At 45.9% G+C, this 26841-nt stretch overlaps 1 protein-coding gene across 2 annotated transcripts in view; it reads left to right on the top strand.

Moving 5' to 3' along the window:
* The window catches only part of COG2 (component of oligomeric golgi complex 2), a 236981-nt gene that overhangs the window by 133164 nt on the left and 76976 nt on the right, over positions 1–26841 (top strand). For both annotated transcript variants that reach the window (XM_044290296.1, XM_044290297.1), the window contains 2 exons: positions 11172–11323; positions 20002–20193. In XM_044290296.1, the coding sequence (XP_044146231.1) occupies positions 11172–11323; positions 20002–20193 (344 nt within the window). The remainder of the gene's footprint in view (positions 1–11171; positions 11324–20001; positions 20194–26841) is intronic.

The raw sequence follows: 26841 nt of genomic DNA, 5'->3' as shown, positions 1-26841 counted from the left end.
ACCCCTAAAGTGAGTGCTGCCTGAATTCACTATATATATTTTTTTTTTTTTCAAAGAAACGTCCCTCTCCCAAGGGAATTAGCTTCTCACCCTTAAAGGGAACTTGTCACCTGGATTTTGGGTATAGAGCTGAGGACATGGGTTGCTAGATGGCCACTAGCACATCCGCAATACCCAGTCCCCATAGCTCTGTGTGCTTTTATTGTGTAAAAAAAACGATTTGATACATATGTAAATTAACCTGAGATGAGTCAGAGCTTGAAAATATGACTCTTCTCTGTTCACACAAGTAAGATATGACTCTCTTATGTTAATTTGCATAAAAGGTGAGAAGTACAAAAATGCATAATACTTATTGAATTCGCATAGTAGAGATGACTGGTTCCCTTTTAATATACGTATGAAATCGGACAGCACTCCAAGACTTGGAAAAACGTGATGTCTTTATTCACCCATGTGGAACAATAGCAATTGTCAAAAGAAATCAAGTTTTTTCAAGTCTTGGAGTGCTGTCCGATTTCATACATATATGTGTGTGTGTGTGTGTGTGTGTGTGTGTGTGTGTATATGTATATATATCTCTCGCTAGTCATAGCCGTAAATGTTGGCACCCCTGAAATTTTTCAAGAAAATGAAGTCTTTCTCACAGAAAAGTATTTCAGATACACGTTTATTCCCTTTGTGTGTGTTGGAACAAAACCAAAAAAGGGAGATAAAAACACAAATTGGACATAATGTCACACCAAACTCCAAAAATGGGCTGGACAAAATTATTGGCACCCTATCAAAATTGTGGATATAGAAGATTGTTTCAAGCATGTTATGTTCCTTTAAACTCACCTGAGGCAAGTAACAGGTGTGGGCAATATAAAAATCACACATGGAAGCAGATAAAAAGGAGAGAAGTTTTGCTAAGCATGGACAATAGAAAGAGGAGAAGAGAACTGTCTGAGGACTTGAGAACCAAAATTGTGGAAAAATATCAACAATCTCAAGGTTACAAGTCAATCTCTAGAGATCTAGATTTGCCTTTGTCCACAGTGCACAACATTATCAAGAGGTTTGCAACCCATGGCACTGTAGCTAAGTTCCAAAGATATTCAAGCTTTCCTGCAGGCTCAAGGAGCATCAGTGTCAGAGCAAACTATTAGTCGACATTTAAATGAAATGAAACGCTATGGCAGGAGACCCAGGAGGACCCCACTGCTGACAGAGACATAAGAAAGCAAAAATAAGCCAAATGGATTTTGGCTTACTCAAGTTCTTCTGTGAAAACGTCTTGTGGACAGATGAGACCAAGATAGAGCTTTTTGGTAAAGCACATCATTTTACTGTTTATTGAAAACGGAATAAGGCCTACAAAGAAAAGAACACAGTACCTACAGTGAAATATGGTGGAGGTGCATTGATGTTTTAGGATAGTTTTGCTGGCACTGGGTGCCTTGAATATGTGCAAGGCATCATAAAATTTGGGTCGCACTGTAGAGCCCAGTGTCAGAAAGCTGGGTTTGCGTCCGAGATCTTGGGTCTTCCAGCATGACATACGTGAAAAAGCACCCATAAATGGATGGCAACAAAGCGCTGGAGGTTCTGAGGTGGCCAGCAATTAGTCCTGATCTAAATTCCATTGAACACCTGTGGAGAGATCTTAAAATTGCTGATTGGAAAAGGCGCCCTTTCAATAAGAGAGACCTAGAGCAGTTTGCTAAGGAAGAGTGGTCCAAAATTCCGGGTGAGAGGTGTCAGAAGCTTATTGATGGTTATAGGAAGTGACTGATTTCAGTTACTTTTTCCAAAGGGTGTGCAACCAAATATTAAGTTAAGGGTGCCAATGATTTTGTCCAGCCCATTTTTGGAGTTTGTCTAATTTGCTTTTTTTTGTTTTGTTCCAATACACACAAAGGGAATAAACATGTGTATAGCAAAACATGTGTTACTGCAATACTTTTCTGTCAGAAATACTTCATTTTCTTGAAAAATTTCTGGGGTGCCAACATTTACGGCCATGACACTATGTGTATATATGTGTGTGTGTGTAATAAATATATATATATATATATATATATATATTATAATCTCTAACAACACAGAGCAGCAGCACAGTCAGACTGTGTGAATAGGTTGCAACTCCTCAGGGAAGGCAGGCTTCTCCTCCACTGTAAATACGTCCAAAGAACGAGGCAGCACTCCAAATTCTCGTGAGGGGGTGATGATCCAATTTATTTCCCAGGCAACGTTTCGGCCTACTCAATGAGGCCTTTGTCAAGCAATGCAATAGTGTTAAACCTGGGTATATACCGTATTTTTCGCCCCATAAGACGCACCCCCCCCCCCCCCCAAAAGTGTGGGGAAAATGCCCCTGTGTCTTATGGGGCGAATGCTGCCATTTTACATCGCAGTCTGAGATGCTGCAGCATCGCAGACTGCTATGTATCAGCTGGATGGGGGAGAGAGGAGGGGCCGGTGTCATGCAAATGGGGCGGTGCGGTCACTGTACTCCAGCCCTGCCGCTCACACACTGCTTTATTGCTTAAACATTTTATAATAATAGTTTTAATTGACGTTCCGATCCTATCCCCAGCCCCATCTGTACTACCGTACTGACTAAATGTCCTGTAGCAGGCAGGGCGGCCGGCCGGAACTCACTGACGTCATGTGCCTGCGCCTCCTTTATTCATTCGCCCCCATAAGACGCACTGCTAAAGTGGAGGAAAGTGTGTCTTATAGGGCGAAAAATACGGTGTGTGTGTGATAAATATAATCTCTATCTATCTAGACATGTGTGTTCTTTCTCATATGTTGCTCCTGATGAAGGGGTCTGCACTCTTTTACTCCAAAACGCGTTGAGCCGAATTCTACAATAAATGAATTGACCTGAAGCTTACTGTGATTGAGCTGCCATCAATACCTATCACTCTACATGCAATTCCGGCCAGGGGGATATATAGGTTCTGCTGGTGTCTTGAGCTTATCCGGCAAACCACCCCAGTGAAGTGAGTAAACCTCTACATTTTTAAAGATTTTTTTTTTTTAAAGAGATGTTTTAATCTTTAACCACCTCCGGACCGCCTAACGCACATGTGCGTTCCGGAGGTGGCAGGGCTGCGCACAGTCACGCATATACGCGTCATCTCGCGAGACGCGAGTATGCGCCCGCGCGTGCGCAGTTCGCGCCGGCATTTCTTTCAGGACCATTTCGTCAGCAACCTGCCAGCCAATGATCGTGGCTGGCAGGTTGCTGATTTTTAAAAAATCCAATCAAAGTGCCAGATAGCAGATCATATTTGTAAATATGATCTGTTATATGGCTGCCTGCTCCTCTGCTGGTTCTTTTCGTCGGTTGGATCCAGCAGAGGAGCAGGCTTCACAGTGAGTACACCAACACTACACTATAGCCCCTGATCACCCCCCTGAACCCCAATTAACCCTTTGATCACCTCTTTGATCACCCCCTGTCAATCACAAGTGAAAAGAAAAAAGTGATCAGTGCAAACTGTCACTTTTTTTTTTCACTGTTATTGACCGTTAGGTTTTAGGTATAGTTTAGGTCCCTTGGTTAGGTAGTTAGCGATCAGTTAGCGCCCAGCCCACCGCACCGCAGTCCGTTATTCGCTGATTAGCGTATCGCTAATCAGCATTTGTACTTTTATAGTATCTGAAAGTGATCAAAACTGATCACGGTCAGATCTATAATAGTACTAGTGTCACTTTAGCTCGCCCTCCACCCAAAACGCAGTGTTTGCCCGATCAGGCCTGATCGGTCGCCCACACGTGCGTTCGCCCACACCCGCCCCACCGCAGTGACAAAAAAAAATTTTTTTTTGATCACTGCACATTCACTTTACACGCACTGCGGCGATAAAAAAAATCTGTTTTGATATTTTTTATCAACCGCAGCGGCCTCCGGTACTTCGCTAGCCTCCCCTTTGTAAGACAGGCTTGCTTTTTTTTTCTTGGGTAGTCTCAGGGAATACCCCTAAATTTAGTTGCCCACATGTCAAACAGGGGGTATTCTTCTGAAGAGGCCTACAGGCTTCTGACCCAGTCGGATGAGGAGTGGGAACCCTCATCTGATGAATCCAGCGGGTCAGAATACGAACCTGTAGAAAGCAGTGGCTCTCTGACCCAAAGTTCGGACGAGGAGGCTGAGGTCCCTGATAGCACCAGGCGTACCCGGCCCCGTGTCGCTAGACCGCAGGTTGCGCAGGATCCGCTTCAAGAGCAGCAGAGTGGGGCTGGTGCTGTTGGATTACGTGGTGAGGCATACACCAGCAGCCCAGCCCTCCCTGGACCTAGTACCAGCACTGCCGTACAACCTGGTGAAGTAGCGAGCACCAGAAGGGCAGTTGAAGCTGGTACAGTGGCACGTGCAGTAGTGACCCCGTCGCAGCCACCGCAAAGACGTGCCCGTAGAGCCCCTAGAATCCCAGAGGTGCTGGCAAACCCTGATTGGCAGTCCCCAACTTCAGCCGCACCTGTAGTTTTCCCTTTCACTGCCCAGTCTGGAGTTCGGGTTGAGACGGCTCAGATCGGTTCGGCCCTGGGATTTTTTGAGCTGTTCTTGACTGCGGAGCTTTTAGACATAGTTGTGGCCGAAACAAACAGGTATGCCACACAATTTATCACCGCTAACCCGGGAAGCTTTTATGCCCAGCCTTTCCGGTGGAAACCAGTCCAAGTTTCCGAACTTAAAACTTTTCTGGGCCTCCTCCTCAACATGGGCCTGACAAAAAAGCATGAATTGCGGTCATATTGGTCCACGAACCCGATTCATCACATGCCCATGTTCTCTGCTGCCATGTCCAGGGCACGTTTTGAGGCCATCCTGCGGTTCCTGCACTTTAGTGACAACACCGCCTCCCGTCCCAGGGGCCACCCTGCTTTTGACCGGCTCCACAAAATTCGGCCCCTCATAGACCATTTCAACCAGAAATTTGCAGATATTTATACCCCAGAGCAAAACATCTGCATAGACGAGTCCCTGATACATTTTACCGGGCGCCTTGGCTTCAAGCAATACATCCCAAGCAAGCGCGCCCGGTATGGGGTCAAATTGTATAAGCTCTGTGAAAGGGCCACAGGCTATACCCACAAATTTCGGGTCTATGAGGGAAAAGATCAGACCCTGGAGCCGGTCGGTTGCCCTGACTACCTGGGGAGCAGTGGGAAGACAGTTTGGGACTTGGCGTCACCCTTATTCGGCAAGGGGTACCATCTTTATGTGGACAATTTTTACACAAGTGTGGCCCTCTTTAGGCATTTGTTTCTAGAACGGATTGGCGCCTGTGGTACCGCGCGAACTAGTCGCGCGGGCTTCCCCCAACGGCTCGTTACCACCCGTCTTGCAAGGGGGCAGAGGGCCGCACTGTGTAACGAAGAACTGCTCGCGGTGAAATGGAGAGACAAGCGTGACGTTTACATGCTCTCCTCCATTCACGCAGACACGACAATACAAATTGAGCGAGCAACCCGTGTCATTGAAAAGCCCCTCTCAGTCCACGACTATAACCTCCACATGGGAGGGGTCGACTTCAATGACCAGATGTTGTCTCCGTATTTAGTTTCCCGACGCACCAGACGCTGGTATAAGAAGGTGTCTGTATATTTAATTCAATTGGCTCTGTACAATAGTTTTGTTCTCTACAGTAAGGCTGGGAGAACTGGATCCTTCCTCAAATTTCAGGAAGAGATCATTGAGAACCTCCTGTATCCATGGTTCCGTGGCCCCAACCACCAGTGTAGTTAGCCGTCTACACGAGCGACATTTCCCCAATGTCGTTCCTGGTACCTCAACCCAACCGTCACCCCGAAAAAGATGTCGTGTCTGTAGCAGGAGTGGAATAAGGCGTGACACCCGCTATTTCTGTCCTGACTGTCCGGACCACCCTGCCCTATGCTTTGGAGAGTGTTTCCGGAAGTACCACTCACAGGTACACTATTAGCATAGGGATCATCTCACCAGGACAGGCACACAGGGCTATTAGGGCCCATTCACTCACTGCTGCTGCAAACGTCTCCTTTCACATGGGACAAAGTGCATAACGCACTTCGCCACATCTTTGGGCGATTTGCGCTTTGCACATTGACCCATGGGGAAGGAGAGGTTTGTTCTATAAAGGTAAAAAAACAAAAAAAAAAACAGGTAAGCAAACAGGTTAATGTTTAGTTCCAAAAGTTAAAGTTACATGTTCTGTTCCAAAGTTAATAAAATTATTGCGTTGTGGCCTGTTTTTTTCTTTTTTTTTTTTTTTTGTCTTTTTACCTTCCAGGTGGACCAACCGATCTACTAGCTGCAGCACCGATGTGCATTCTGACAGAAGCATTGCGCTGCTGTCAGATTACACGCAAGTCGGTGTATGCGGCGCTGCAAGACGGGATTTTTTCCTCTGCAGTGACAGATACGTTTGCCGAGGCATACGAGCTGAGGAGGAGGCGGCGTTCCTATGCTTTGGCAAACACTTTGTATATATATATATAAAAAAAAAAATCCCGGCAATGATTTATTCATCCACATCGATTGATGCGAATGGAGAAATCTGGTTTGCCAGGGCATACGAGCTAAGTGGGTATGGATGTAGGGCGGAGCTCCTATGTCCTGGCAGACGCCTTTCCCCTCCATTTTTTTTTTTTGGCAGAGATTTTTTCATCCACATTGATCGATGCGAATGAAGAAATCTGTGCCGTTCATTTTTTTCTTTCAGCCCAGAGGCTGAACGGAAAAAAAAATCTCATTACCTGTATGCTCAATATAAGGAGAATAGCAGAAACTCCTAATGCTGGCCATACATGTAATGATTGCGGAGACCCTCAAATGCCAGGGCAGTACAAACACCCCACAACTGACCCCATTTTGGAAAGAAGACACCCCAAGGTATTTGCTGAGGGGCATATTGAGTCCATGAAAGATTGAAATTTTTGTCCTAAGTTAGCGGAAAGTGAGACTTTGTGAGAAAAAACAAAAAAAAAATCAATTTCCGCTAACTTATGCGAAAAAAAAAAAAATTCTTTGAACTTGCCAGGCCCCTCATTGGATACCTTGGGGTGTCTTCTTTCCAAAGTGGGGTCACATGTGGGGTATTTATACTGCCCTGGCTTTTTAGGGGCCCTAAAGCGTGAGAAGAAGTCTGGGATCCAAATGTCTAAAAATGCCCTCCTAAAAGGAATTTGGGCCCCTTTGCGCATCTAGGCTGCAAAAAAGTGTGACACATCTGGTATCGCCGTACTCAGAAGAAGTTGGGGAATGTGTTTTGGGGTGTCATTTTACATATACCCATGCTGGGTGAGATAAATATCTTGGTCAAATGCCAACTTTGTATAAAAAAATGGGAAAAGTTGTCGTTTGCCAAGATATTTCTCTCACCCAGCATGGGTATATGTAAAATGACACCCCAAAACACATTCCCCAACTTCTCCTGAGTACGGCGATACCAGATGTGTCACACTTTTTTGATGCCAAGGTGGGCAAAGGGGCGCATATTCCAAAGTGCACCTTTCGGATTTCACCGGTCATTTTTTACAGATTTTGATTGCAAAGTACTTCTCACACATATGGGCCCCTAAATTGCCAGGGCAGTATAACTACGCCACAAGTGACCCCATTTTGGAAAGAAGACACCCCAAGGTATTCCGTGAGGGGCATGGCGAGTTCCTAGAATTTTTTATTTTTTGTCGCAAGTTAGTGGAATATGAGACTTTGTAAGGAAAAAAGAGAAAAAAAAAAAAATCATCATTTTCTGCTAACTTGTGACAAAAAATAAAAAATTCTAGGAACTCGCCATGCCCCTCACGGAATACCTTAGGGTGTCTTCTTTCCAAAATGGGGTCACTTGTGGCGTAGTTATACTGCCCTGGCAATTTAGGGGCCCAAATGTGTGAGAAGTACCTTGCAATCAAAATGTGTAAAAAATGCCCTGCAAAATCCGAAAGGTGCACTTTGGAATATGTGCCCCTTTGCCCACCTTGGCAGCAAAAAAGTGTGACACATCTGGTATCGCCGTACTCAGGAGAAGTTGGGGAATGTGTTTTGGGGTGTCATTTTACATATACCCATGCTGGGTGAGAGAAATATCTTGGCAAACGACAACTTTTCCCATTTTTTTATACAAAGTTGGCATTTGACCAAGATATTTTTCTCACCCAGCATGGGTATATGTAAAATGACACCCCCAAAACACATTCCCCAACTTCTCCTGAGTACGGCGATACCAGATGTGTGACACTTTTTTGATGCCAAGGTGGGCAAAGGGGCGCATATGCCAAAGTGCACCTTTCGGATTTCACCGGTCATTTTTTACAGATTTTGATTGCAAAGTTCTTCTCACACATTTGGGCCCCTAAATTGCCAGGGCAGTATAACTACGCCACAAGTGACCCCATTTTGGAAAGAAGACACCCCAAGGTATTCTGTGAGGGGCATGGTGAGTTCCTAGAATTTTTTATTTTTTGTCGCAAGTTAGTGGAATATGAGACTTTGTAAGAAAAAAAAAAAAATCATCATAATTTTCCGCTAACTTGTGACAAAAAATAAAAAGTTCTATGAACTCACTATGCCCATCAGCGAATACCTTAGGGTGTCTACTTTCCGAAATGGGGTCATTTGTGGGGTAGTTATACTGTTTGGGCATTGTAGAATCTCAGGAAACATGACAGGTGCTCAGAAAATCAGAGCCGTTTCAAAAAGCGGAAATTCACATTTTTGTACCATAGTTTGTAAATGCTATAACTTTTACCCAAACCATTTTTTTTTTTTGCCCAAACATTTTTTTTTTATCAAAGACATGTAGAACTATAAATTTAGCGAAAAATTTATATATGGATGTCGTTTTTTTTGCAAAATTTCACAGCTGAAAGTGAAAAATGTCATTTTTTTGCAAAAAAATCGTTACATTTTGATTAATAACAAAAAAAGTAAAAATGTCAGCAGCAATAAAATACCACCAAATGAAAGCTCCATTAGTGAGAAGAAAAGGAGGTAAAATTCATTTGGGTGGTAAGTTGCATGACCGAGCGATAAACGGTGAAAGGAGTGTAGTGCCGAAGTGTAAAAAGTGGCCTGGTCATGAAGGGGGTTTCACCTAGCGGGGCTGAAGTGGTTAATTACCATTAGCCATCAGCAAGGCTCAAACCTTCCGGTCTGGTCTCTGCTCTCTTGATTACCAGCTATAATATTTGTAGTGACCCCCTCTTGTATCTCATACTAGTGTACATTATATTTATTTGTGCCGATTTCAAGGAATTCATACCATATTATATTACATTGACTAAGCCTACTTTAAGGATATCTCCCACAAGTTTATTTCGACTCATACTTTGGTTTTCCAGTACTTCACCTTTTCAGGTGTCACTACTTTTAACATCTGCGATTCACAACAGGGGTTGTGGCGCTTCTCCTTGTTTGGGTCCAAAATTTAAATGTTCTGATGAGCCCTACTGTACCAACTGGATCTTTTTCATGTAATTCTCACATACAGATCAATATCTACGTTGTTCTTCCAATAGCAGCCTTCCCCTACACCACTTAGTGGCTTCATCCTTTTTCATTATTCTTTTTCTATACCCACTACTTTGGTTTCCAAAAAGTTACTCCATTGCCAACACTCCCTCTCCACTGGCGCCTCGCGTTTCTCTTATTTTTTGGATAAATCTAAGTAACCCCCGCTTTTTACTCTCTCTGCATATACCTCCACACTGTCAACTTGCCACTCTGGTCATCCACTCCTGTTTTTTTTTTTTTTTTTTGGGGGGGGGGGTTAGCAATACTGATGGATTACTGACCAAATGCTGACCGAGTGAAGGCGGATGCTCAACAGACAGAATCTGTTTTTTGGGGGTTATTGTTCTGACAGATCAGAGGAAGGGCAAAATAATCAGTGACGTCAACACAAACTTACTGCCAACACCCTCTCCACTCTGTCAGGGGGCTCTAGTTGTATAATCGTTTAATAGAACAGGTTCTGTAGACATCTATGTGGAATCAGCTGACGAGGGTGTAAAAGTAGTGCTCACTTTCACGCTACAGTTGGATCTTGGGCCTCTGCGCAGTTCTTTATACCTGGCGCTAACATCGACCTGTAAAGCTGTTCACACTTGAGTTATTTGATCACACTTTAGTTATTTGGCCCGGTAACTGCCCAAATAAGTCAAGTGTTCAGTCATTCTAAGAGCGACGCCTGTCGTGTGTGTCATACAGTATTGTTTCACTAACTCAGCAGACTCCCTATGTGTGTTACTGCAAGGCGCAGTTTTCCACTCCACTATACAAGCTCTCTGCAGCCAGTAAATAGCTGTTTAACGCTATTTGCCGTGAATAAATTTGGATCGAATCTTTTCAGGGAATCTATCAAACTGGTTGAATCAATTTTTTTAGGAATTCACTCATCTCTAGTCGTAACCATGGAAACGAGCAACGTATAATATGATAGAAAAATTAATCCAGCCAGCAAAGGAAGCAATATGGATAATAACAATACACTAGTAGGTGTCTTGTATTAACGTTCTCTACATAATATATGCTATTTGTTGAAGTGGCACAACCCCTTTAACTCTCAACTTGGTTTTGTTAACTTGTGTAATACCTAAAATTTTAAAGTATTAGTGCCTGCATTAGTGTCACTGTAGATCATGGCCTAATAGATGTCTGGTGATGTACTAGTGGCAGACTCTGGGGCCTTTTTAGACCCTTGGTTGCCATGATTATTCTGGGACCGACAGATGGAGCCCTCTCTCTTTCTCCTTTTTTTTTTTTTTTTTTACTTATTTAATCCTTGGTGACTCTAACAAGCAATCATAATTGCCATTTCTGTTCAGTCATGGGTTTTGATCTATTACTGAGTAAACAATTCAGTTTATTCCACTGCAGTGCTGTGTCATGCAGGCCTGTATTGGAATTTTCCTTCAGCAGACTCCAGCCTGTCATTACAAGGCAATTGGTTCTCTTTACTTGGTGCGGCGAAGCTGTTACTGACAAAGTGAGAGGCTCCCACATTTCACTACGGCATCTGAAGGGTTAAATGTCTGATATCTGTAATGAAATGGCAGAATACCCAGGGACTATGGCGCTCGTGAGTGGGTGCCTTATTTAACATGACTATTTTCGCTGTACATATCTCCAGCTTTTAAAGGGATAGATTGTTAAATAATTTTATTTTGTTGTGTTTTCTTGTCTCTTTCAGCTAAAGGTGTATATTGTCTTAAAGCTACAAGTGTCCTATGGGCCTGTCTAACTGCATGTTGGTCTGATCAGATCTACCTACCCTTACTTGCTCACCGTTTCTGGAAGCTGACCTTGCAACTGCTGTCACGCTATTGTGTATTTATTAAAGAGGTGAGGAATCGTGTTTTTCCCCAATTTTTCTTCAGGCAGACACTTTTATTACCTATTCCAGAGTCCCCTGAATCAGAGGTATGGTAGTGCCCATGCATGACCACCACTCCATACCCTATCTATGGGACTGATAGTCAGCTATTTCCAACAGTCCTGTAAACAGTGAATGGAGTGGTGGTCACGCATGGGCACTATTAATCCATTCACACGTGAAACCCCCATTCTTTTAATTGGTTTGGGTCTGAGTGATCAGAACGGCAGAGATCATATATTTATCACCTTTCTATAGATATGTGTTAAATGGAGTTTATGGCAACACCATCTCAATGCTGTTTAATTTGAGGTTATTCCCTACCAACAGGTTTGGATCTAAATATTAGATTGGTGGGGTCCTACAGCTGAGACCCCTGTCTGTCATGAGAACCGGTGCCATACGACTCCTTGAATTGAACAGAGCGACAGGTTGAGCATCCATACTGCCACTCTATTCATCTATATGAACCTGCTGGAAATAGCAGAGCGCTGCACTTGACTATCTCCGTGAGTCTCATGGAGATGAAAGTAGCAGTGCTTGACCAGGGGGAACCCTGCAGGGTCCCTTTTCTTGTAATCTTAGACTCCCAGCAGTAGGACACCCACAATCGAAACCCTGGGCTTGTATTCTACTGATTGATTTTAACTATTGCGTGACAGCTGCAGTTCAATAGATTACATGCAGCTCAGTGTATTCCCTTGGGCTGCAACTATATCAGTCATGCTACAAAATTTAGCCCTACCCTAATAACTACAAATTACTGGAATACCCCTTTAAAAATGTCACCCTCTGGTATTTTTTTCACAAAAGTGTTAACCAGCTCAGCTCCCCTAGCTTAAACCCCCTTAATGACCAGACCACTTTTTACAATTCTGCACTACACTACTTTCACGGTTTATTGCTCGGTCATACAACTTACCACCCAAATGAATTTTACCTCCTTCTCTTCTCACTAATAGAGCTTTCATTTGGTGGTATTTCATTGCTGCATTGCCCTATTGTGGTATTTCATGCCACATTGCCCTACTTCTTCTGAGTACGGCGATACCACATGTGTGACACTTTTTTGCAGCCTAGGTGCACAAAGGGGCCCAAATTCCAATGAGTACCTTTTAGGAGGGCATTTTTAGACATTTATATTCTAGACTTCTCACGCTTTAGGGCCCCTAAAATGCCAGGACAGTATAAATACCTCACAAGTTACCCCATTTTGGAAAGAAGACACCCCAAGGTATTCCGTGAGCGGCATGGCGAATTCCTAGAATATTATTTTTTTGGGCACAAGTTAGCGGAAAATGATTTTTCTCGTACTTTTTTCCATTGGGGGACACAGACCATGACCATGGGTATAGCTTAGAGGTATTAGTAGGAGGGATACTATGCAAATACAAAAGAGCTCCACCTCCTCAGGCTATTCCCCCCCCCCGACTCCACCAGGAGGAACTTTTCTTCCAACTGGGGACACTGGTCGGCATTGCGCCTTCCTGGTCCCCCATGGAGTGCCCGCCGCCGTCTGTTGGAAGTTGCCAGGCTGCCTCCATTATCCCCTCAAGAAGGCAAGTGGATCCGGGCTCAACCTGTCAGCTCCGGCATCCCACCTGCTGCCACCCTCCACCAGAGCACTGCTCTCCTGAGCAAGGAGTCAGATGTCTGAAGAGGTGCATCCCTGCTGGTCCTGGAGTCGAGGGAGAAGATCTGCAGGAGCAGATAAGTATGAAGCTGCACCTCTGTGTCCCACCCCCCTCCCTACCTCTCTGCTCTGAGACCTATGGGCCTCCTGGGTAAATGGGGATCTAGGTGGCATTGTTGTTCTGTCTGGGGCGCAAGGGTCATGGAGGCACTTAACTGGGCAGGAGTCTCTGGACGCTCCTGCTCCTTCTCTGGCGGCATATCATGTCTCTGAGCGGCGCCGCTTTATCTCACAAGCAGCGCACTTCCCCCTCCGGTCTCCGCTTCTCTGGGCTTGTCATCCCCCTTGCTGGGGACGCCTTACTTTAGTTTTTTCCACGCTGAGCGGCGCCGGGGGCCATTTTATTTCCCTTCTTTAAACAGAGAGCAAAGCTCTTTTCGTGTTCCTATGACTCGATCGGGGGCGGGGCCTAATCGGGACAAGGGGTGGAGCCTAATCGGCGCTCCGGGTCCTTCCTGATGCTGCTGAGAAGTTTCTCACACTGAACGGCTGCTCCCCCGCTCCTCTCTGGATTGGTTGCTTGAGCTCTTGCCTGAGCGGTAGGATTTTTTTTCTCTGTACTGATTCCAGTCACCTTTGTGAAGAGACCATCATGCCTAAGCCTAAGTCCGGTAAGACCTGTTCTCAGACCCCAATGGGGTCCTGTATGGCGTGTCTGCTCCCACTTTCGGTCACTGGTGCCTGTGCCTCCTCCCCTGCCCCTGGACAGAATCGCCTTTCTCCCCCTTCTCTTGCCCAGTCCAGCCTGCGGCCCCCCGCTTTGGCATCTGCCATTTCCAGTGCGGCCGCTGATTTGGCCCTGTTCGCCAAGGCAGCCATGTCTTTTATGGAACGTATGTCCGTTTCCAATCCTGCGGCACCAACCACTCCGTCCCCTCAGTGGTTCCCGCAGAGGACCCCTGACTACTAAGAGGCAGCATGAGCGACAGCATTCCTCCTCGGATGACTCCGCTTCTCCCCCTCGGCTAGAAGCTTGCTCAGACTCCTCTTTCCCCTCCGGGGGATCCGACCAGAGCCTCGGACCTCTTACTGCCAGTTTCTTCCCTTCTGGACCAGGGGGTTATTACCCCTGTTCCTCCAGAGGAACAGGGCACAGGTTTTTATTCAAAACTGTTCGTGGTCCCAAAGAAAGAGGGGTCGGTGCATCCGATCCTGGACCTAAAACTGCTCAACAAATCTCTACGGGTGCGGAGATTTAGAATGGAATCCCTCCGCTCCGTTATTGTTTCTCTTCTTCCAGGGGAGTTCCTCGCATCCGTGAACATCCAGGACGCTTATCTGCATGTTCCGATCGTAGAATCTCACCAACGATTCCTGCGCTTCGCCATTGGGGCTCGTCACAATCAGTTTGTCGCCCTTTCATTTCGGGTTGTCAACCGCCCCTCGGGTCTTTACCAAGATCCTGGCACCGATCATGTCGCTTCTTCGTACCAGGGGCATTCCTTTGCTGCCCTATCAAAACGATATCCTGATAAAAGCCCCCTCGCTTCCACAGGCCGAGGACAGCGTCCGGATCACTGTTCAGACTCTGGAACAGTTCGGCTGGATAATCAATTTCCCAAACTCCTCTCTCCTCCCATCCCAGAAGCTCCCCTTCCTGGGAATGATTTTGGACACCTTGTCCGCCAGAGTGTTCCTGCCACCCTCCAAGTCCTCCAAGATCCAGGGGGCAGTGTCGCATCTACTGCGCTCCCAGTTCCTCTCCATATGGGAATGCATGCGGGTCCTGGGTCTTATGGTTCCATATGCCCAGTTTCACACTCGCTTGTTAAAACAGGAGATCCTTTCCCTCTGGGACAAAACCTCTCTGGGTCTAGACGATCGCATCCGCTTGTCTCAGCGGGTTCTGGCAGCTCTCTGTTGGTGGCTATCCCCATTGAACCTGAGGTCGGGGAGATACTTTCTCCTGGACTGTCGTCACCACCGATGCCAGCCTCCTGGGTTGGAGTGGCGTTCTCCAGTCGCGCACGGTTCAAGGGATTTGGTCGGCGGCAGAGTCTCTCCTTCCAATCAACATTCTGGAACTGAGGGCGATTTTCCACTCTCTCTGCCATTCGACCCCTCTCCTTGCGGGCCTCCCGGAGGATTCAGTCGGACAATGCCATGGCCGTGGCCTACATCAACCATCGGGGCGGGACCCGCAGCCGGATGGTGATGCAGGAGGTGACGAGAATTCTGGCGTGGGCAGGGTCGCACGTTCCGGTGTTGTCAGCAGTTTACATTCCAGGAGTGGACAACTGGACAGCGGACTTTCTAAGCCGCAACAAGGTGGATCCAGGCGAGTGGTCTCTGCATCCAGAAGTGTTCGAAGAAATCTGCCACAGATTGGGCCGTCCGGATGTGGACTTTATGGCATCCAGACTCAACAACAAGCTCCCAGTGTTCCTGGCTCGCGCCCGAGATCCGAAGGCGTACGGAGTGGACGCGCTGGTGTCTCCGTGGCAGGACTTCAGCCTCCTGTCTTCCCTCCATGGCCTCTTCCCGAGAGACAGGACCTACTGTCTCAGGGTCCGCTCTTCCACCAGAATTTACGGTCTCTTCGTTTAACGGCGTGGCTGTTGAAACTGCCATCCTGAAGAAGAGGGGGTTCTCGGATTCAGTGATTAGGACCATGATCAGAGCGTGGAAGTCGTCTTCCTCCCGGATTTACTATCGTACCTGGAAGGCCTTCCTGTCCTTTTGTGACAGTTCGGGGTTTCCTCCCCTTCACTTTTCCATCCCGATAGTGCTGTCTTTTCTTCAGTCCGGGCTTGAGAAGGGACTGTTGCTTAGTTCCCTGAAAGGTCAGGTTTCGGCGCTGGCCGCATTTTTTCAGAGGTCCCTTGCTCCTTATGGGTCCTGTGAAGACCTTTCTTCAGGGGGTGGCACATTCGGTTCCTCTGTATGTTCCCCCTTTGCCTCCTTGGGATCTCAATTTGGTCCTGCACGCTCTGCAGTCGGCCCCCTTCAAGCCTTTGAGGGAAGTCTCTCTGACTGTTGTCACCTGGAAAGTGGTCTTCCTTGTGGCCATAACTTCCATCAGACTGGTGTCGGAGCTGGCCGCTCTTTCCTGTCAGGAGCCTTTTCTGGTTTTCCACCAGGATAAGGTTGTGCTCCGTCCGGTCCCCTCCTTTTTGCCCAAGGTGGTCTCTCCCTTCCACCTTTAATGAGGATCTTGTCCTGCCTTCCTTTTTGCCCTTCTCCGGCTAACCCCAAGGAACGCACTCTGCATTCCCTGGATGTCGTGCGGGCCCTAAAGGTGTATCTCGCGGCTACTGCTTCCGTCCGCCATTCAGATTCCCTATTTGTGATTCCCAAGGGGCCTCGCAAGGGTCTGCAGCCTCCAAGGTCACTGTGGCGCGTTGGATCCACTCGGCTATTTCCGCGGCTTATCGCGCTCGTGGTAGAGTTCCCCCGGCTAGGGTTACCGCTCACTCCACTAGGGCGGTGGGGGCTTCCTGGGCAAGACGCAATCGTGCCTCTGCGTCTCAGCTGCGTAAGGCGGCCCCCTGGTCGTCCTTGCATACTTTTTTTGCTAAATTTTATCAGTTGCATTCACTGGCTTCGGCTGATGCTGTCTTTGGCCGCAGGGTCTTGCAGGCTGTGGTTCCTGTTTGACCGTTGGACGTTCCTCCTGGCGGTGCTGATATTTTTTCCCACCCCATGGACTGCTTTAGGATGTCCCATGGTCTGTGTCCCCCAATGGAAGAAAGTATGAGAAAAGGAGATTTTTTTGTGAAACTCACCTGTAAAATCTTTTTCTCGTCTTTTCCATTGGGGGACACAGCTCCCACCCAGCCTGTTGCAGGAGGGGTCTGCCTTTTGCAGGAGGGGTCTTCAGTTCAGTTTCTGTTTATGGTTGGACCTTATGGCTTGGTCCGATGGTTTCCCTAATTTTTTTTTTCTTGCTCCTTCTCCTACTGCTTGTGCAACGCCTGAGTTCCTCCTGGTGGAGTCCGGCGGTATAGCCTGAGGAGGAGGAGCTCTTTTGTATTTGCATAGTGTCCCTCCTACTAATACCTCTAAGCTATACCCATGGTCATGGTCTGTGTCCCCCAATGGAAAAGACAAAAAAAAGATTTTACAGGTGAGTTTCACAAAAAATCCCCTTTTTTTTATTTTTTCCTTACAAATTCCATTAACTTGTGACAAAAAATTTAAATTTTACATGAACTCGCCATGCCCCTCACGGAATACCTTGGGTGTCTTCTTTCGAAAATGGTGTCATATCTGGGGTATTTATACTGCCCTGGCATTTTAGGGGCCCTAAAGCGTGAGAAGAAGTCTGGAATCCAAATGTCTAAAAATGCCCTCCTAAAATGTACTCATTGGAATTTGGGCCCCTTTGCGCACATAGGCTGCAAAAAAAGTGTCACACATGTGGTACATTTCTCTCACCCAGCATGGGTATATGTAAAAATACACCCCAAAACACATTGCCCTACTTCTCCTGAGTACGGCGATACCACATGTGTGACACTTTTTTGCAGCCAAGATGCGCAAAGGGGCCCAAATTCCAATGAGTACCTTTAGGATTTCACAGGGCATTTTTACGCATTTGGATTCCGTGAGGGGTATGGTGAGTTCATGTAAGATTAAATTTTTTGTCACAAGTTAGTGGAATATGAGACTTTGTAAGAAAAAATCTAAATAAAAATCTATTTCCGCTAACTTGTGCCAAAAAAAAAATCTTCTATGAACTCACCATGCCCCTCAAAAGTGATCTTTATAGCGCCGCAGCGATTTTATGGTGTTTTTGCAGTGATCAGAAAAAAAAATATTCTGTCACTGCGGTGGGGCGGACTGAGCGCAAGTGTGCGCACAAGATCAGGCCTGATCGGGCGAACACTGCATTTTTTGTAGAGCTTATAGAACATGTCCTATTCTTGTCCGCAATTGCGGACAAGAAAAGGCATTTTCTATATAGTTCTGGGAATGTGCGAATGTGCCGGTGTCCGTGTTTTGCTGATCCGCAAAACATACGGACATCTGAATGGAGCCTTACAGGGGGGTGATCAATGACAGGGGGGTGATCAGGGAGTCTATATGGGGTGATCAGGGGTTAATAAGTGACTGGGGGGGGGAGTGTAGTGTGGTGATTGGTGCTACTTACAGAAGAGCTGCCTGTGTCCTCTGGTGGTCGATCCAAGCAAAAGGAACCACCAGAGGACCAGGTAGCAGGTTTATCGGACGCTGTTAACAAAACAGTGTCTAATATACCTTTTTGTAGTTAAAAAAAAAAATCACATCTACAGCCTGCCAGCGAATGATCGCCGCTGGCAGGCTGTAGATCAACTCGTTTACCTCGCGATCCTGTGAATGCGCGCTCCTGTGAGCGCGCATTCACAGGAAATCTCGCGTTTTGCGAGATGACGCGTCAAGGAGGAATATCCCGGCCATCAGCAGGACGCATCCCTGCGTTAGGCGGTCGGGAGGTGGTTAAAAGTGTAACCGTCATTTACATATTGTTTTAATATTGTGTAGTGTCAGTGATTTTATTTTGGTAAAATACTTTATCAGAAAAGTGTGTTTTCTTCCCATCCTTGGGATAGGTCATCAATATCTGATCTGTTGGGATCCAACACTCAGCATCCCCGCCAATCAGCTTTTGATGAGGATGTGGTGTGACTTCCTCTTCATTACACTGCCCGTGATCTCAGAAGCGAGTGTAATAAGAAGTACTCCATTCACTTGAATGAAACAAGTACTTGTAATTACACTATGCTGTCGCTGCAAGGGAGGCAACGCATGGAGTGTTGCCTCCTCTTCAAACACAGATTGGCTGAAGACCTGTCATGTCTGATATTGATCACCTGTTCTCATGCAGTTTAAGGCGCTCTCCAAGTAGATATTGTTTTCCCCAAATTTTGACCTAGGCCTCTCATTTATTAAAAGCTCATTTGCATATCCTATAACCTTTTTATTCAATTTTATTTAAAAATATTATAAATGCTCTAAAACTTATTTTTGTGATATACGTTATCTATTTTATTGCCAAGTTAGGCATCCGAAGTTGAGGGTGTCAGTAGCAATTTGGAATCATACACACCGACATGTATTCAATGACCCCGACTGACATGTTTGTGGTGTACAAGTGTACAGATTCCAAAGCGCTATAGATACTGTGAACTTTTGCTTATTTTTGGCAGTTGAAAAGTTAAATCGATAAATTATATTACAAAAATGAGCTATAGGGCATTTAGATTTTTTATTTTATTTTTTCCAATGCATTTCTGCAAAATTCTGTAGGATATGGGGCCTCAGCCAGCTCTGTACTGGTAGGAGCACTCGTAGGTCTGCACAGCACATCACTGCAGGGTTTCCTAAAACATATACTATGCAGAGCTATTAACTGAGCGAAGTGGACAGTCGGGAGCATTTATGAGTTAGGCCTCATGCACACGGACGTGTTCCGCGGCCGAGAGCGGACCATGGAAACCCGTCCGGGATTCCTGCTGACAGCATGAGCGCACTGCGTCATTGGTTGCTATGACGCCGTGCGCTTCATGCAGCCGCTGCTGTACAGTAATACACTAGTGCCCTGCTTGTGCCCGCTTCGTTCAGCTTAAAGCTCTGCATCGCCAGGATTTAGCTGAGTGGAGATGGCACAGGCAGGAGTAGTGATTAGAGATGAGCGAACTTCTGTTTTAAGTTCGGCGTCTAAAGTTCGGGGGCGGGTTAGCGGAGAATCCCGATCTGGAACCGGATATGGATTCCGACTTCCGTTGTGGTCCGTGGTAGCGGAATCAATAATGGCCGATTATTGATTCCGCTACCACGGACCACAACGGAAGTCGGAATCCATATCCGGTTCCAGATCGGGATTCTCCGCTAACCCGCCCCCGAACTTTAGACGCCGAACTTAAAACAGAAGTTCGCTCATCTCTAGTAGTGATGTGTGCTTCTAGGGCATTTTGAATATTTTTACATAAAGTTGTATGAAGGGTTAGTTACCCCTTTTATAATATTTTACAGTTGGAAATCTCTGCAGTTTCAGAAGACAATTTAACTGAAAGCAAAAGTTTGACAACCCTTGTCAGAGAAGAATCCCCTGCTTCCAGCTCTGAAGACCAGCAAATTGGATCGATACCAGATGCCCAGAGTTCTGTGTTGTCAACACATCAGCTGATTCTTATTGTTGCAGATATAGAGAAAATAATGGAGCAGGTGAGAACAGTCAATTGATTTTAACATGTTAGTGCTTTTCTTCAAATATTGTTTTATTATTAAAGCGCATGTGTGACCACATACCCGTAGGTAAAATGGTCAGCTGCTGTAGATCCGCCAGATGCTCCATCCGTGTACAGCCCATGTGCCGACTGCACTCCTGTGAGCCGCATGGTCATGCGTGATCTACAGCATCCAACCTTTTTTACCTACTGCTATGTGGTTACAGATTCCCTTTAATTTGAGTTCAGTCTGTCACAGATGTGCTTTGGAATCATGCCACAAGCTTGATACAAACTGCTAGGCTAAGCGATTTCCACCAAAAACACAAGGAATACTTGTGGGACAGATAAGCATACTATGGGATTTGGCTGTGCACACTGTGGATGTGTTCAGTTTGATTTTGTTCTCTACTTGTATGGTTTATTTTGTGTCAGAAACATAGGGAAAAAAAGCTGCATTTTTTTTTGCCATTTTAAAAAATTGATAAATGTCGCCCATATCTGCTAGTTGCTTAATATTTCTGGGGTTGTTCCAACTCAACCTACAGGCAATTTTTAATACGGCAGTGAGGTCTGTATGTCTATGAAGGACACAGACTTAGGGACTTCTGGAGACAAAGCTCTTAGGGTTTGTGTTCTGTAAGATGTGGACTAAAGTAGTTCATGTTTTGGCTTGCATAGCACCATTAATTCTATAAATCAATTTTGTCTGTTTTCTGATGAGAACAGATTAGACAAAATGATAATGTTTTCAACCCAAGATGTAACCCCTTCCTGACATACGATGTAATTGTACGCCATAGCAGGAGATAACTTCCCTCAATTTGACGTACTATGTCATGCTGATCGTTAGTCTCTATGCCGTGGTCAGCGCTTTTATAGTGATGCCCGGCTATCAGTAAGTGTTTGCGGTGGATGAGAGATCCCATCGGATCCCCGTGCTGTGGTGACAAGGATCCAGGGGGTGGGAAGGCTGCCTTGCAGAAGCATCGGGACCTGCCAGGAGACTGCGAGCGCAGTGTGCACGTGCCGTCTTCCTTCTCTTACGGCTGCTGCTATGTCTATGGCAAAGAAGCAGCAGAGCAGGAAGAGAGATGGAAGACTGCATGTGCACAATGTGTGTGTCATTTCCTCATACAGCTGGTCTGCGGGGGTGTTGGACCCCACCTATCTGATATTGATGACCTATCCTGAGGATAGGTCATCAATATTTTAAAGCCCGGAGAACCCCTGTAACTCTTAGGATACCAGCGCCCTACATGTACGGCGCTGTGTACACCCGATCCCTGAGCGAAATTGCTTGGTCATCGAGGTACGATGACTGCTCTGCACAGCAGGCATTTTTCCTTGGGCTACAGGGAGGTATTTCTGCCCCCCTGCAGCCCCGATTGCTGCTATTGGCTGGATTCCGCAGACATGCGCATCGGCTGCGATACGGAGCTGCAGGGGATGCCATGTGGAGGTGACTGGTGCTGAACAACACCTGTCTCCGCCTAGGTCAGGCAGGGGACACCAGTGTTTTGGGTCCCCTGCCAGCACTGCTCCTGGCTGGAAGAATGCTCCAGCCAATGGCAGCGCTGTAGCTGCACAGGAAACTGCAGACCTTCCCTGCAAGCAGCCATTCTAGCTGGTGACTGCGTGCAGAGAGGTTCTGTGTCGTTCTGTGCTGCTGTTGTCTTGCTGGGACTTTCGGTGCGCTACCACTGTGATTTAACGCTTTCCTGCTGAAAGAACGAAAGAAGAAAGAACAACATCTGGAATAGCTGCACATTTCATTTGCAGCTTTCCAGATCCCTAAACCACCCTCCATCCCTGGATGATAAGAGTACCCAGCGCGCTGATATCCAGGAGAGTCATGATGCCAGGAACAGGTGACATCACCTCTCAGGGTCACCTCTCATTGGTCGGCTTGGCAGGTGGGCAGTTCAAATTACAGCAGCACTCCTCTCCTCCTCCTTTTCAGTCCGGGAGCCGAGGAGAGAGGAGCGTAGCATGTCGGATACTTCAGAGCTGCAGGGATCATCAGCCAGCACTCCTATCTGTGCCTCGGCACCCCTATCTGTGCCCCAGCCCCTTTATCTGTGCCCCAGCATTATTATTTTTTCTGCGTACTCTGACTGTGGCCGGCACTCTTAGCGTCCAGCCACTGTTAGCGCATTGCACACCCCACCGCTGATTAACTTCGAACGGTTGATCAGCGAGTTTGAATTTAATTTTGTTTATTTTTTCACATTTCTTGGCCTTTTTTTTGTCTGTTAGGTTTAGGGCAAGTTCCCGAACACCCGTGCCCCACACACACGCACACCAAATAAAATTTATCACACATGCACACACATTCCCCTATGGCCCGCCGGATGTTCTCGGCCGAGGAGGCATACGCCCAGCTTGCCTCCAAGTCTGAGAGCCCCAGTGAGGATGAGGATGACCCCACTTTCCTTTTGTCACAAGCGTCCTCATCTAGCGATGATGATGAGACGCCAAGGCGGCGGAGACCGCCATGCTAGGGACACTGTGGCCCACACTCGTATGAGCAGCTCTGGGGCTCGTACTAGTTTTCCAGCCCACCAGTTAAGTCCACCGGAGCCCCCTACCGGTGAACTTGTCTGGAATACCCCAGAGGGTTTTGAGCCCTTGATTCCTGATTTTGTAGGCCAACCAGGAATCCAGATTTCCACAGTGGGCTTCACTGAATACGACTACTTTAGTCTTTTTTTTTTCAATGACCACTTTGTAAATCTAATGGTGGAGCAAACAAACCTGTACGCCCAACAGTTTGTTGCTCAACACCCAGGTTCCTTTTTGGCTAGGTCCGGTGGATGGACTCCGGTCAGTGCAGCCGAGATGAGGACGCTTTGGGGCCTTGTGCTGCACATGGGCCTAGTCAAGAAACCTAGTGTCAGGCATTACTGGAGTGGGACGTCCTCTACCAGACCCCACTTTACAATACGGCCATGACACGCTCCCAGTTTGAGGTAATCCGGAATTGCTTGCATTATGCAGATAATGCATCATGTCCCCTCCACCGCCTGTGCAAAATCAGGCTGGTCATCGATCACTTTGGGGCCAAATTTGTGCAGGCCTATGTACCTAGAAGGGAGGTCGCGGTTGATGAGTTTCTCATTGCTTTCAAGGGGAGACTCATTTTCCGCCAGTATGTTCCCTCTAAGCAGGCGAGGTATGGCGTGAAGCTGTACAAACTTTGTGAGAGTACCTCGGGTACACTCACAAGTTTCGTGTGTACGAGGGGCGAGATTCTCGTATTCAACCCCAGAATGTCCTCCCACTCTGGGTGTTAGCGAGAAACTTGTGTGGGACCTTATGCACCCACTGCTAGATGAGGGTTACCACCTGTACATGGATAACTTTTATACTACTATCCCCTTGTTCCAGTCCCTCGCCACCAGATCCATGTCCGCTTGTGGGACCGTGCGGAAAAATCAATGAGGCCTCCCTATCCACCCCCTCCAGGTACCTATCCCCAGGGGTGAGACCCGTGCCCTTACCAGTGGAAACCTGTTGCTGGTCAGATATAAGGACAAGAGGGATGTCCTTGTACTGTCCATAATTCACTGTAACGGCATCACCCCTGTCCCTGTGCGAGGTACCGCGGCAACGGTCCTCAAGCCTGATTGTATCATCGACTACAATCTGTATATGGGAGGAGTTGATCTCTCTGATCAAGTCTTCAAGCCATATAATGCCATGCGCGAAACCCGGGCACGGTGCAAAAAATTTGCGGTCTACTTGGTGCAGGTTGCCTTGTCCAACTCTTTTTTGTGCTGTCCTGGAGCGCTGGCAAAACAGGGGACATTCCTTCAGTTCTATGAGGCAGTCCTCACGGCCCTGATCTTTTCTGACCGGGAAAGAGCAGACCGGAATACATTGGGAACTGGAGGCGCCCGGATCGTCCCTGGCCAATACTTTTCAGGTGTGGTCCCCCATACTGGAAAGAAGGGACGGACCCAAAAAAGGTGCAGAGTGTGTCACAGGAGGGGGATACGGAAGGACACCACTACTCACTGTGACACGTGCCCCAATCATCCGGGCCTCTACATTATTGGTTGCTTCAGGGAGTACCACACTTCCATGGAGTACTAAATTTATGTTCCCCTTCCCCAATTTAGTCACTGACAATCTGATCAAACACTATGGTTCTCAGACTTGAGACACTAAAACAAAAAAAAAAATCTAAATCATTATTTTGTAAAACTGAAATAAATAAATAAAAAGTTGACATATTAGGTATTGCCGCATCCGTAAGAATCTGCTCTATAAAAATACCCCATGACCTAACCCCTCAGATGAACACATCACAAAAATTGTAATGGCAAGCGATCAAAAATTTAATATGCCCCCCCCCCCCCCCCCCCAAAAAAAATTGTGCCAATAAAACCGTCCTCTCATCCCGCAAAAAATTAGCCCCTACCTAAGATAATCGGCTAAAAAATAAAATAAAAAAAAAGAACGGACTCTTAGACTATGGAGATACTAAAATGTTGTTTTTTTTTTGTTTAGAAAAGGTTAATATATAGACATATTAGCTATCGCCGCGTCCGTATGAATCTGCTCTATAAAAATACCCCATGACCTAACCCCTCAGATGATCACGGTAAAAAAAAAAAAAAAAAAAGTGCCAAAGCAGCAGTTTTTGGGGCAAATTTTCAATTTTATTCAGTTTTATTTTTTTTCCAGTAACAAAGCAAGGGTTAACAGCCAAACAAAGGTATTTATTACCCTCATTCTACAGTTTACAGAAACGCCCCATTTGTAGTCGTAAACTGCTGTATGACCAAATGGCAGGGCGCAGAAGGAAAAGAATGCCGTTTAATTTCTGGAAGGCAGATTTTTATTTTTATTTTTATTTTGGCACCATGTCCCATTTGATGCACCCCTAGAGTAGAAACTTCATAAAAGCAACCCCATCTAAGAAACTACACCCCTCAAGGTATTCAAAACTGATTTTACAAACTTTATTAACCCTTTAGGTGTTCCTCAAATGTTTATGGCAAATGGAGATGAAATTTCAGAATTTCTATTTTTGGCAACCTTGCCTCACAAAAATGTAATATAGAGCAACCAAAAATCATATGTACCCTAAAAATAGTCCCAACAAAATTGACACCTTATCCCGTAGTTTCCAAAATGGGATCACTTTTATGGAGTTTCTACTCTAGGGGTGCATCAGGGGGGCTTCAAATGGGACATGGTGTAAGTAAACCAGTCCAGCTAAATCTGCCTTCCAAAAACCACACTGCGCACCTTTACACCCTACCATGTGCCCGTACAGTAGTTTATGGCCACATATGGGGTGTTTCTGCAGAATCGGGGCAATAAATACAACATTTTGTTTGGCTGTTACCCTTGCTTTGGAAAAAATGGATTAAAATGGAAAAAATTTTGGGAAACTCTTTGGAAACACCTAAAGGGTTAACTACGTTTGTAAACTCAGTTTTGAATATCTTAAGGGGTTTAGTTTCTAGAATGGGGTCATTATGTAAGCCTCAAAGTGACTTCAGACCTGAACTAGTCCCTAAAAACTTTTGAAAAATTTCAAGATTTGCTTCTAAACTTCTAAGCCTTGTAACGTCCCCAAAAACTAAAATGTCATTCCCAAAATGATCCAAACATGAAGTAGACATATGGGGAATATAAAGTAATAACTATTTCTGGAGGTATTACTATGTATTATAGAAGTAGAGAAATAGAAAATTGGAAATTTGCTAATTTTGGGTAAATTTGGTATTTTTTTTATAAATAAAAATGATTTTCTTTTACTTCATTTTACCAGTGTCATGAAGTACAATATGTGACGAAAATCAGAATGGCCTGGATAAGTCAAAGCGTTTTAAAGTTATCAGCACTTAAAGTGACACTGGTCAGATTTGCAAAAAAATGGCCTGGTCCTTAAGGTGAAATATGGCTGTGTCCTTAAGGAGTTAAAGGGAACCTGTCACCGGGATTTTGTGTATAGAGCTGAGGACATGGGTAGCTAGATGGCCGCTAGCACATCCGCAATACCCAGTTCCCATAGCTCTGTGTGTTTTCATTGTGTAAAAAAAAAGATTAGATACATATGCAAATTAACCTGAGACGAGTCCTGTCCCTGAGAAGAGTCGCATACAGGACACATCTCAGGTTAATTTGCATATGTATTAAATCGTATTTTTTTTACACAATAAAAGCACACAGAGCTATGGGGACTGGGTATTGCGGATGTGCTAGTGGTCATCTAGCAACCCATGTCCAACTCTATACACACAATCCCGGTGACAGGTTCCCTTTAAGGAAGGAAGGCAGCAAATGTTATACATGCTGGTTACAGTGCATTTCTCTCTGAAATTCTGAGGAAATTGGGTCGTTCCAGACATTGTTCAGAAGAACAGCGTACCTTGATTATAAAGTTGATTGGAGAGGGGAAAACATATAAAGAAGTGCAGAAAATGATAGGCTGCTCAGCTAAAATGATTGCAAATGCTTTAAATGGCAACCAAAACCTGAAAGACGTGGAAGAAAGCGAAAAACTACCATTCGAATGGATAGAAGAATAGCCAAAATGGCAAGGACTCAGCCAACAATCGGCTCCATGAAGATCAAAGAAGGTCTAAAGTTACCTGTGGGTACTGTTACAATTAGAAGATGCCTATGT

This window comes from Bufo gargarizans, chromosome 4 (genome assembly GCF_014858855.1).
Source record: "Bufo gargarizans isolate SCDJY-AF-19 chromosome 4, ASM1485885v1, whole genome shotgun sequence".
In the NCBI taxonomy this organism is placed as follows: domain Eukaryota; kingdom Metazoa; phylum Chordata; class Amphibia; order Anura; family Bufonidae; genus Bufo; species Bufo gargarizans.
This window is presented reverse-complemented; position numbering and strand designations above follow the sequence as displayed.